Raw genomic sequence first — 12,023 nt, forward strand, 5'->3', positions numbered from 1 at the left:
GCAAATAGGTAGACCCAACTCAAGGAGTCAAACGCACGATCCATATCAGCCAACAGGAGCGCTGCCGGCACCCCCGTACGTCGAACCTCTGCTACCGCCACATGCGCTCTCCGAATGTTATGTCTGGTCGCCCTCTGGGGCATAAAAACGGCCTGATCTGGGTGGACAAGGTCAGCCACATGAGGGAGTAGCCGATTAGCCAGTGCTTTGGCCAAAATCTTGGCCTTCACATTCAGCAGAGAAATCAAGCTATACGATGCATGTTGCTCTGGGTGTCGACCCGGTTTGTGGAAGACAACCACTTCTGCATGTCGCCAGTCTGGGGGGAGGCTACCTCTTTCCCTAGCTTCTTCCACTGCCGCTCTGTAATGGGCTCCGAGTTGCACATGATATTTCTTGTAGAACTCACTAGGGAACCCATTGGGCCCAGGTGCCTTACCAACATTAAATTCACCCAATGCCGTGCCCAATTCCTCGGCTGTCAGCGGAAGCTCCAGACGGTCTTGAACCTCATCCGAAACCGCTCGAGGTGGCAGGTCTGCCAAGAATTTATCCACCATCTCCGCGGGGAGACATTCGTTCGGGTCATATAGATTGGCGTAGTAGGCAGCAAAGCTTTCCGCCAAGACCCTGGGATCCGTAATGGGGGACCCCTCGCCATCCAGTATCTGAGGTAGAGTTTGAGCCTGGAACGTGCCCTGACAGATCCGGTGAAGCATCGTCCCGGATTTATCTCCCCATTGGTAGATCCGGCAGTGCGTGGCAAGCCATATCTGTTTGGCTTCGTCCATCAGCAGGGACGCATATGATTGCTGCACCAGGAGGAGCTGCCCCGCCGCATGTGCTCCATCCTCCATGCTCCCTTGGAGCTCTAACGCCGCAATATTGGCCTCAGCCCGAACCAATTCCGCCCTGCGTTTCTTCCGCGCAGCTGCACACTATGCTATGTCCACCCCTCGAAGTGTGGGTTTCATAGCCTCCCATACCGTACAAACGCCTGCCACTGACCCTACATTTTCCGTCAGAAAGTGGGCGATAGCCTCACCCATATGCGCCTGATACTCTGGCTGCTGTAGGTGCCACGCTGAGAGGCGCCACCTGAAAGGCTGCCGCCCAGTACCCAAACGGATATCCACTGCCGTGGGGGAATGATCACGTGGCAGGATATCTGCCGTCTCCACCCTATGGATTGCTGCTCCCAGGACAAATATGTAATCGAGCCTAGAAAAGGACTCATGGGCAGCTGACAAGTATGTGTAACCCCGCTCGCTACAATGCAAATGTCGCCAAATATCAACCCATTTAAGTCCCCACACCATGTCTTGTAGTTTAGTGGAGGGGCTCGCCACCCCCGCACCCCCGGGGCGAAACCTGTCCATGTGACTCTCCATAACATCGTTCCAGTCCCCCCCAATAACCGCCAGCGCTTCGGGAATATCTGCCCAGATGTCAAACAACTTTTCTACTAGGGACCACTGCAGGGAAGGCGGAGAGTAGACACACCCTAAGACCAACTGCTCCTCACTCATCATTACTTTGATAATTATGTAGCGACCTTCAGTGTCAATCCACTGAGTGGAATGTACCTACGGAACCCTGCGATGCATGAGAATAGCCACTCCCCGGGAACCTTGCGTTAAGCCCGTATGAAACACCTGTTGGTAGCCTTAGCGCTGTAGGCATAGCATTTTCGTGCCTAGTAGATGGGTCTCTTGGAGCATCAGCACGTCCACACCAGCCCTCTTCGCCTGCCACAGTACCGTCCCCCCTTAATCTTGTCCAGGACTCCCCGCACATTCCAGCTGAGGACCCTAAGAGAGCCCTTGGGCCCAGAAGCCCCAGTCACAAAATCAGCCATCGGGGATCATTGAGGATAAACGCCCAGATTCAGGCCCAGCCAATGCACACCAATCAACAATCCAGACCGTCCCGAGACCATGCGACCTCTCCCCCCCTGTGAACCCCCCAAACTCTAATAACCCTGTTTCCCCCATCCCCCCTCACCCTATACCTCAGAAACGTTGAAGTACCTGTCGCGGTATAGCGGACACCCAGCCCCCAATGGGAGGCCTGGGACCGTCTACTCCAATGGATTCCCATGAAACTCTCCCCAACCCCTCAACTACCCGCAATCAACCCGCCCGTCAGGGACCTCGAAGCCCCCCAAGTCTCCAAACTATATATAAATCTGCTGCGTAGGAGCCATCCGCCCATACTGTAAAACTGTAGCATAGAGGGAAAACAGAGAGGAAACATCATATCAACACATTTATGGACACAGGAATACTCAAACGTATGCGAAGCTTCTTTTCCCATGGCGTTTCCGCCAGGGACCTCAAGTTCCGTCGGTCCGGCTGTCAGTGGCCCCTTTTCCTTTCTCCGATGCACTCCCCAAGGCGGAGCGCTGCCGGGACCTGGACCTCCAGTTACCCTTCGACCTCGTCCCTCGGGAGGCCCGGGACAGCGGCCCACCCTGAGAAGGTTCCGAGTCCAACCCAGGAGGTGTATGTACTCTGACTACTACTGTCTCGTCAGTCCATTTGAACACCTCCTCAGGGGTGTCGAAAAAGTGGGTGCGGGACTGGAACACCACCCGCAGGCGGGCCGGATACAGCAAGGAATAAGGAAGTTTGAGTTCCCGCAAGTGGGCCTTGGCCGCTGTAAACGATTGTCGCTGCTGCTGCACCATACGAGTGTAGTCTGGGAAAATCATGATTCGTGGTTCTCGAAGAGCGGTGGCTCCTTTGTCCTGGCCAACTTTAGGATCGTGTCCCGGTTGTGGTAATTTAGGAGTTTAGCGATCACTGGCCGTGGATGCGCCCCCACCGGAGGCTTTTGCATGAGGGCCCGGTGCGCCCGCTCTATCATGAATCAACGCGAGAGTGAGTCCGGGGAAGCCAGCCCTCCAGCCACTGCGTCAAGAAGCCCTCCATGTTGCCCTTCTCACATCCTTCAGGCAGCCCCTCTGCAACCTCCACTCAGAGAGCCAAGCCCTTCTGGATTGACTCCATGGCGGCCACCCTGCGCTTCAGGGTATCAACGTCATCCTCCACCCCGGAGATACGTGTTTAGGCTTCTGTAATGCGGGACACAGCATTCGGCGAATCCTGACGCAGTAATGTTACATCCGCCCCCATGGCCCCTATCCTTGCATCCAGCATGTCCCGGGACTGGGTTATAGCTCCAATGAGTGCAGCATTGTCCGGGCCAGAGTCCTGGTGGCTGCCTGTCGCCCCTGCACTGCTACTGGGGCCCGTGAATGTATCAATGGGGCCTTGCTTGGGAGGCCCACCACCTCCGCCGCCACGTGTCACGGTTTCGAGATGCTAGAGTCGCCCCCCCCCCGAGGGACCGCCTCCGCTTCGGCCACGTGGTCCGCTCTGTAGGTTCTGGAGGCACCTGCGCACGTCAGTCCCCCATCCGGACAGGACCCACACCCCGAACCAGTACCCTGGGTCTCCGCCGGTCAGTCGTTCGCCGGGGTCAATACGGTTCTTCTAATGGCAGGTCGCCAGTATCCCGGGGCCCACCGCCGCAGCCCCAATCAACTGCCGAATGAAAGCTTGGTCAGGCCCGTATCACCCGATATGGCAGGATCGGCCTAGTGAGCGTTCCTAGCTAAGAGGGCCCTGACCTCCCTTCCGCCTCCTGAGGACCACACTGCTAGGGGGCCACCTGCTCATTAGTCGTCTCCTCTTTGGCCCACTCTCGCCTGTCTGATGCAGCGGGTCCGGCCCTCTGTCATCCCCCGCTGGCTGCAGATCCCAGGATCACGTTTGACCCCGGGCGGGCACCAGTGGAACCCCTCTGACTGGCTGGCGCGACCCGACCCGACCTGGCCGCCGCCGTTGCCACCATCGGCCGATAATAATGCGCAATGTCTGTCACTGGGCCCCCTAGTGCACCCCAACCAACTGTCACACGCCTCCTTACTAGCTGCCACACCGGGGCCTGCTGCGTCTCACAAATGTATCCCACCAGGCCGATGCCTGCAGCCAATCCCGGAAATCATGCCAAAATCCAGCCCCCGACTTTGCACCCCGGGCCAGGCCGCACTGCTCCGTCTCCGCTCTGAAGTGCGCTTACGTTGTAGCATTCTAATTTGTAGTTTTATGTCTTTTATGTCAGTATTTCTACAAGGTGCTTTTTTTCTTTTGTTCTGTTGTGTGGTTTTGAGTGGTATCAGGATATCAAAAGCTTCATGTAGCCACTCATATCGTTATTTAACAGAATGTATTGTTTCCAGATCACTATTGGATGTTTGTTGTGTTTCTAAGTGTTCCAAAATTAGTGTGTTCCATGATCGATAGTGGATGTATATAAGCTGGTTTTAGGTGAGTCGCTTAGTGTTGTTTTATGTTAGATAGAAGTAAATTGTAGTCTGACCATGTGACTGGAGTAATAGTTTGAAAGGTAACTAGTTCAGTATTAGCATAAATGATATCTAGGATTTGTCCAGCGATGTGTATGAGTTTGTGGACGATCTGATGCAGGTTCAGTGCGCTTAGGCGAGTGATTATTGTTTTTGGATGGGTCATATTGGGTTTGTCAAACCAAATGTTGAGGTCACCTAGAATGTATAGGTTGGAGTGTATTGTTATCAGGTTTGAAAATGTGTCTGGGAATGTTGCCTTTCAAAGTGGAGGTCTGTAAAGGAGCAGGAAGTTACAGGAGGAAGACGATGTAGGATTGCATCTGGTGAGAAGAGCCTCACAATTCTTTATGGAGATGTCGCCAACTTAAGTGATATGTAATGTTTGCGTGAATACAACAGCTAGGTCACCTCCTTTTTTGCCTAAACAATTTTGGGTGATCGTTTGATATCCCAGAGGAAAGGCTTCATACAGGAATGGAGCCATATCATCTCCCAACTGTGATTCAGTTATGAATAGAATGTCTGGCTTTGCGTAAGTGAGAAGGTCGTAGATGTGATGTTTGTTTGTAGAGAGCGATCAAGCATTTATTAGTAGACAATTTAGAGAATGTGCTTTGGTGACAGTAGGACTTTGTTTTCTAGAAGAGTGATCAGTATTGTGTGGGTTAGTAGCAGGTGTGTTTGTCGTGCTGGTATTAGCTGTATTAGGATACAAATTGTGTAACTGTTCTGTAATGTGTTCCTCGTCCAGCAGACTAAGAAGGTATTTTGATGGGCCTGCGTGCGTAGGTGGTGGGGACGGTGTTTGAGAGTGAGATGGTATGCTGTGCTGTTTTTATGGCTTAACCTTGTTCTGCAGTAGACATGGAGAAGCAAAGCTGTGATGAGTGGTACTTTGCTTATATTGTTTGCATATGTTTAGGGTGGAGGGTGTATGAGTTGGGGGTGGTGGTGCAGCAACTGGGTCATGTAGTGAGGTTCTAACTTGTCCAATGGATGACAAGCTGTTAAAAGAGAGTTTCTGTGTTGCTGTATGTGTGTTAGGTGTGGTGGAAGAGAGAAAGCTTGGCATTGTAGTTTGTTCATTTGTGTAGTTTGAAAGATGGGTGTATGATTGTATTTTGTGACTGGAAGTATTATGAGGTGATGTGCTTGAGAGATTTTGTTTTGCTGGTGTGTGTGATATGTTTTGTTTTTGAGGAGTAGTGAAAAGAGGTGCTGATGTATTTGTTTTATGAGCTGGATTTGTTTATATAGTATTGTTTGTGGATGGAACTTGTAAGGTAAAGGGGGGGGTGATGTGTTTGTGAGCAGAGTGTACGTTTGTCGGAGGGGATGAAGTAGAGTTAAGGCTGACTGTCTTAGACCTGTTTACTGCAAGAGTTGAGTTAAAATGTGTGGTGCTGTGGTATTTAAGTGTTGTGTTGTTGTGTTATTGTGGTAGAAAAAAGAGGAGGGTGTTGGTTGGATAAATGATGGAAGACCGAGTATGGGTATGTTAATGATAAAAAAGGGGTCTGTTAAGAGTAATTAGAGTGGGGAGTGTGTGTCTGGATGGGCTGTAGTTAAGTATGATATGGATTTTGATTGTGTTAGTGATGAGAGGATTGGTTAATGGCATAAGATAGAGTACGTGATTATTACATTCTTTGACTGAAAATGTTGATTTAGGTTTTCTTGATAATCCTTCTAAAAGGTGTTGGGCCAGGGATCCATTTTGTCATTGTTTCCTAGACTTGGATGTTACGTAAAAGATGGGATGTTTCTGGTTAAGTAGCCTAATATGTTTACACGACTATTAAGGGATTTGACTTAGCTGATTTTAAACACTTATAGCCTGAAATTCATTATAAAATGCGTTAATCATCGAAAAAAAGGAAATGTGTTTCATTCAAAATGTATAATCGTTTGGCATCCAATTTTATTGATTGACAATATGAAAAATGTATGTCAGATACAAACATGTCCTGTCCATGGTAACAGTGTTGACTTTTCATCCATTATTAGAGCACTACTGCAGAGGAGAAAATGATGCAGGAACTAGAAGCATGTTCTTCTGGGACACTAGACATCTTGTAAACTCTCGAACTGAAATGAGAAAAAACAACTTACTCAGCCTTTGTTCAATATTATCCATGGGAAAGAATATTATCAATACACCTATTCACCTTGTTTATTTTTCTGAGTTTTAAATTATCAAACGATGAAACACGTAATAATACGACAAACATCCACTTTTAGACAGCTTCTGGAGGTGAAATAGAAAAAGTGGGAGGAGGATACCCCTACAAAAGGTGCAGAAAACCTATCCCCCCCCCCAAAAATCTGAAAGGAATATGCACAGCAATAAATATAAAATGAATTATTTAAAAGTACTTTTCCTTCTTATTTAGCAGTAACCCTCACTTTTCCCCTACCAAGTCTTCTCTTTAATACAGTCCTCAGGGAACAGAGACAAAATGTCAGCCTCAAAAAAGGCATGCTTGAACATGGCTCATTGAACTTTCTCCTGCTCCCCTTATTTTTAGATCTGGCTTAGAAACCAGGGCCGGACTGGCCGTACTGGACATTGCGCTTTTCCCTGGCAGGCTGGAAAGGTGGGGGGGCAGTTTTGCAGTGGAGTGGGTCAGTTTTGTCACTGGGGGGCGGTTTTGCAGTGGTACTGAAATATCGGCCCGAATAATAGCAGCAAGCAAGCGTTTCCAGCCTCCCTGGCCGGGGCAGTGCTTCATCAGGGGCTGGGCTGAGAAAATTGCCAGGGCTGCTTTGGGTTTCCAGTTCAGTCATGCTAGAAACAGCTTTAAAAAATCGCAAAACTTTTATAATATAAACAAAAAATAATAATACATAGAAGGACATGGGGATCAACCATTTTCAGGCGAAACAAAGGAGAGGGATAAGCGTAGACCCGTCCGCCTTCCCAACCGTTCAATTCATTTAACAAAAACACGAGTCTTCTACTTATGTTACGTATGTTCCTTAAAAAAAAAAATTCACGTTGTCGAAACTGCCAGTGACTAGGAACCCAAAGTGTATTTTAAAAGAACCCTCATTCACCTACCTGGTAGGTGACATGCTTCATCACTGGGCTCCCACCCTGATTGCCGAATGACTCCAGGGTGTGCTGCGAGGCCTGATTACAGCGGAGCTGTCTTTTTTTGAGGGGTGACTGTGTGTCTGTCAGAGTGAAGTGATGATTTTAAAGTTGGCTTGAGATTCCCTCTCACAAGTCTGTATTTTTATTTGTGAGATTCTTGGTCAATGTTAAAAACAATGGCAGATAAATGTGGGATAATTAGTTGCTCACACTGTCAATGAGGATCTTCAGCCCGTTAGAAGTTATGGCTGATAGGATTGAGTCTTCAGCATAAAGTAATGTCAGCACCAACCTACTCTTAATTTTATGGACATCAGTGCCTAAACCTTCTAGAGCTGTCCCTAGTTTTGTTGATGTACAACAGAAAGAGGATTGGTGCCAGCACACACCCCTGCCGGACTCCTCTCTGCAAGCTCAGAGGCTCAGTGCATTCGCTGTTTTTCCCATATCTCACCCTGACCTGAAGATTCAAAGGCAGCTCCCTCAGAATTGCTCTAGTCCCTTATCCACACTCACTTTGATCATGAGGTCCCACAGCTTGGACCTGTTAACGCTATCAAAAGTGCAAGACAGATAGATAGCGCTACGATTTAGCAATTATTATTTGCAATCTATGAGGTGGAGGTTAACACATTATCCATCATTGGTCTCCAGGCCGGGGCAGAATCCAAATTGAACCTCAGACAGGACATTGTTCTCATTTATCCAAAGTCCCAGCCTTTCGAGTATAAAACGGCAGACGATTTTAACAGAAAAGTCTAAAATGGAAAAGGACCGATAACAAGCTGGGTCAAGTCTGTTCCCTTTCTCAAAAACTGGGACTATAGCAGCAATTCCCCAGGACTCAGAAAACCTGTCCTGACAGGCAGCATTAAAAAGATTGGTAAACAGTGGACACAGAAATTAGTATTGGCCTTGTACTGGTCCATTGGGACACCATCTGGTTCAGGGGCTTTTTTTGCCTGGCTGTGCTGTATAGCTGCGGTAACATCGTCCAGGGAAAAGGAAATTTCTATATGGAAATTTGGATGGGCAGGAAATGTTACACCATGGGCATTACCCTTCAAGGCATAAATGCTCTGGAGCAATGTTTCAATCCAGGGCATCTGTGAAGTCGGTATACATAGAATGGGGCAATGAGCATCCACCTTGAGCCATTGCCTTTTTAGACGAGTTATTCCCATTCTAAACGAGGCCATATGACTGCTGTTTGTAAATAGGAGTATAACTCACGTTGAGTGATGGCATTTTGTCTCTATACGTATGAGTTTGCATTGGGAAAGCATGATCACCAAAAAGTGAAGGAGTCCCTCCCTAGAGGCAATGCACCAGTCATCACACAAGGAGCAGAGATCAGAGAGGTCCATCTAATGACACACCTGTGCCTTGAGGTAAATTAAAACAGACATTTGTCTGATGGTGATCTCCGGACTTACGGGCTATCACCAAGTTTACTGAAATACATAGTCTGCCAGAGCTCCTCCTAGAAGCTGACCCAACCACATGGTTAAGAAGTCCATTCTGGATGCACCATTGCAGTCAATTTCTGTGGTCTACAAACCTGCCAAGTACATTGTAGGTATGGCAGCGTCTGCTTTTAATCTTGAAACAAGCGTTTCACAGCAGCTTTATAAACAAGTTTGTGATACAGAGCCAGAAAAAAAAATGTATACCTTGGAAAGGTAGAGTGATTGGTTTCTAATATAAAAAATAGACATTTATTGTATTGTATTGCATTGCAGCATTTCTATTTTGCTTACTACACCTATGAAGGCACTGAAGCGCTTGCATACCCGAGTAGCATGATACTCCATATAGAATAGGTGGTTGGAAGGATGTTGTGTTGTTTTGATCCTATATGAGAAGTGTTTCCTTGTGTGTGATGACTATCAAGGTAAGGTTCTCGTGTTATGGTACACAGCACACAGCATTGTGTTGGATGATAAAGCATAGGAGGCAAACACGCAGTTTTGTGGTTTTCAGTATGTTGTTAGCTTTGAATAACTCTGCAGGTCCCTTTTCTGGTATTTTATGTAATATGGTCTGCTTAGCGGATTACTGCACTGGGTTGTCCAATCTGAGATTTTGTGTGTAGTTGTGGTCCTGAGCTGGCATGGTTGGAGGGAGAGAGAAATGGAGAGATCTGTTAGTGGAGTGGTGTGGCTCACTGGTTAGAGGCGGCAGACCTGAGAGCAGAGGACGGCCTGGGACCAGGGTTCAATTCCCGACGCGGCAGGGTCGTGGACCAGGGTCAGCGGACTCGATAATTCTCACCTCGGTGCCTACTCTAACTAGGGATCACACTCTGCAACTCTGGGCATTAGCTTGCCTCATCTCCACAACGGCCCCCCACATATGCCGGGGATGCCTGGTTTCACCTTGGAGATACCCAGTAGGGACCATCTCACAGGGAAAGCCAGGACGGGTTCCCCAGCGGTCTACTGCGCAGAGATACTCCTTCGGGAGTCGATTCTAGCACATTACAAACCCATAATTAATTAATTTAATTAATTAGCAATGGGCCTTTTCATTACCATCCCAAATCTGAGTTTCTCTATGTGGTGTAAAAAAGCGGTTATATTGTATAGAGATTTGGAACACTATATGAAAGTCCTCCAAAATTAGCCAGTAGTCTGTGGCAGATCTCTTCAGTTATTCCATGCCTGTTCATTTCGTGGTGTTTGGTTTGTTTGGATGTACAGTGATAGTAATGGACAACCCTCGTAGCAGATATGTACTATATGAATTTTATAGGTATAAGTTAACTTTTATTGATGACCGCAGTGTATTATTGTTTTAGTATTATTGTGGACAATAACAGCATATGTGGAAGAACATAACTATATATTATGCCACCGCAAATCATAGGTCCACCCTTTCTGCTTAAATGCATAATGAATGAAGTCTGCTGGTTGAATTGTTTGCAGTTTGTGAATTGTAAACTGAAGATTGCTCTTGAGGGTGTGACTGTTTTCTGTGCTTTGTTGCCTGGAAACAGGTGGTACAGTAATCTAGGAAACAGCCAAGTTTTCCATTTTCCACAGAAGACTATATGCTCCAGGGTGCTTCTAATGCTGGCTGGTAGTCAGTTCCAGAGCTTGCCAGCTTGTACTGAGAAAGCCTCTGACGTATTTCTCACAGTAAGGCGATACAATGATAAGTGGTGCAAGCCTGGGGCCCCGTATTCTGTTTGATTTTTATTACTTGAAATTAACTTGCAGGTATAACAGTCCTTTTCCTTGGGAGTCTCTGTGGACAATGCAGAGGGCCTTGAACATTGCCCTTCTTGGTATCGGGAGCCAGTGGAGTGATTGCAGGACTGAGGTCATGCATTCTCTTGGGTGAAGGCGGAGAAGACGCCATGCAGCAGGCCAGCAGCATCTTGGATGAATTATGTTTTGCGTATAATGAATGCAAGTGCGCCAAGGTATAGGTTGTGCAAAAAGTCACCCTAAATGGCCAAGCATATGCCCAGACGTTGGTCCCTTGCTCGCAGTGCCACTGGATTCAAGTTAGCCTGGCTTATGAGGAGTGAAACCCTGAAACTGGTCCCAGGATGCTTGTCTCTGGTCCACGGAGGTTCTGGCCTGGCAGTTCAGTCTGGACTATTCCCATGAGAAGCAGGGTAAAGACAGATTTGCATATGGCTGGGTCCAAATTGGGATAGTATAGTGAGAAAAAGAACGATAGATTAAACCCAGATCTGTGACTGTGGGGGTGAGTGGTTGAAAAGTTTCAGCACTCTGTCGATCATCTTGTTGAGTTTGCTATGTTTGCCCTAAGAGGCCAAGGGTACGTCCAGACGTGGGTCCCTTGCTCACTATGCCACTGTATTCAAGCTAGCCTGGTTGTGAGAGGTGAAACACATAAACAGGTCCCAGGATGCTTGTTTCCGGTCCAGGAAGGACCTGGCCTGGCAGTTCAGGCTGGACTGTTCCCATGAGGCGCAGGGTCAAGATTGATTTACATGTGGCTGGGTCCAAACTGGATAGTATAGTGAGCAAAAGAACAATCAATTAAACCCAGATCTGTGACTGGGGGGGTGAGTGGTTGCAAAGTTTCAGCACTCTGTCCATCTATGCTAACTACTAATTGCTTTCTGACGGAAATGAAGATATTAACTTGCAGTGGGTATAACCCTACCAATTTAATAAACACCATGTGGTTAAGAGATATAATACAAGCAGATCAGGCAGGATGTGATTCAAACATGAATAGGTTAAATATCAAAACAGCCCATAACTTCAATGAATGTCATAAATAGTAATTTATTATTCCATATAATTTTATGGCGCAAACGATAGACATTAACCATGACAGTACACACATTGTAAGCCTCTAACACGGTCTAAGTACAAATAAAATAAGAATTTCCATATCATCAACCAATTTATAGTATCTGTGTTGGTTATTAAATGTGACAGCCTTTGGGTTTCACTGTCAGTCATCCATAACAATGACAGTAGTCAAATGCGGTATTGGTAAACATCCCCTAAAGCGTGCCCATGCTGCTAATCGCTGGTTTACCTCCGATCTCAGGGAGAAGAAATT

At 47.3% G+C, this 12,023-nt stretch overlaps 1 protein-coding gene across 1 annotated transcript in view; it reads right to left on the reverse strand.

Annotated features, from left to right (window-relative positions):
- Positions 1-6,274: 6,274 nt before the first annotated feature.
- Positions 6,275-12,023, reverse strand: part of LOC147727601 (protein NipSnap homolog 3B-like) — a 516,955-nt gene continuing 511,206 nt past the window's right edge. The window contains exon 6 of the mRNA XM_086961631.1: positions 6,275-6,463. Within this exon, the coding sequence (XP_086817757.1) occupies positions 6,387-6,463 (77 nt within the window). The 3' untranslated portion in view covers positions 6,275-6,386. The remainder of the gene's footprint in view (positions 6,464-12,023) is intronic.

Source organism: Lissotriton vulgaris, chromosome 3_1, assembly GCF_964263255.1.
Source record: "Lissotriton vulgaris chromosome 3_1, aLisVul1.2, whole genome shotgun sequence".
Classification (NCBI taxonomy): domain Eukaryota; kingdom Metazoa; phylum Chordata; class Amphibia; order Caudata; family Salamandridae; genus Lissotriton; species Lissotriton vulgaris.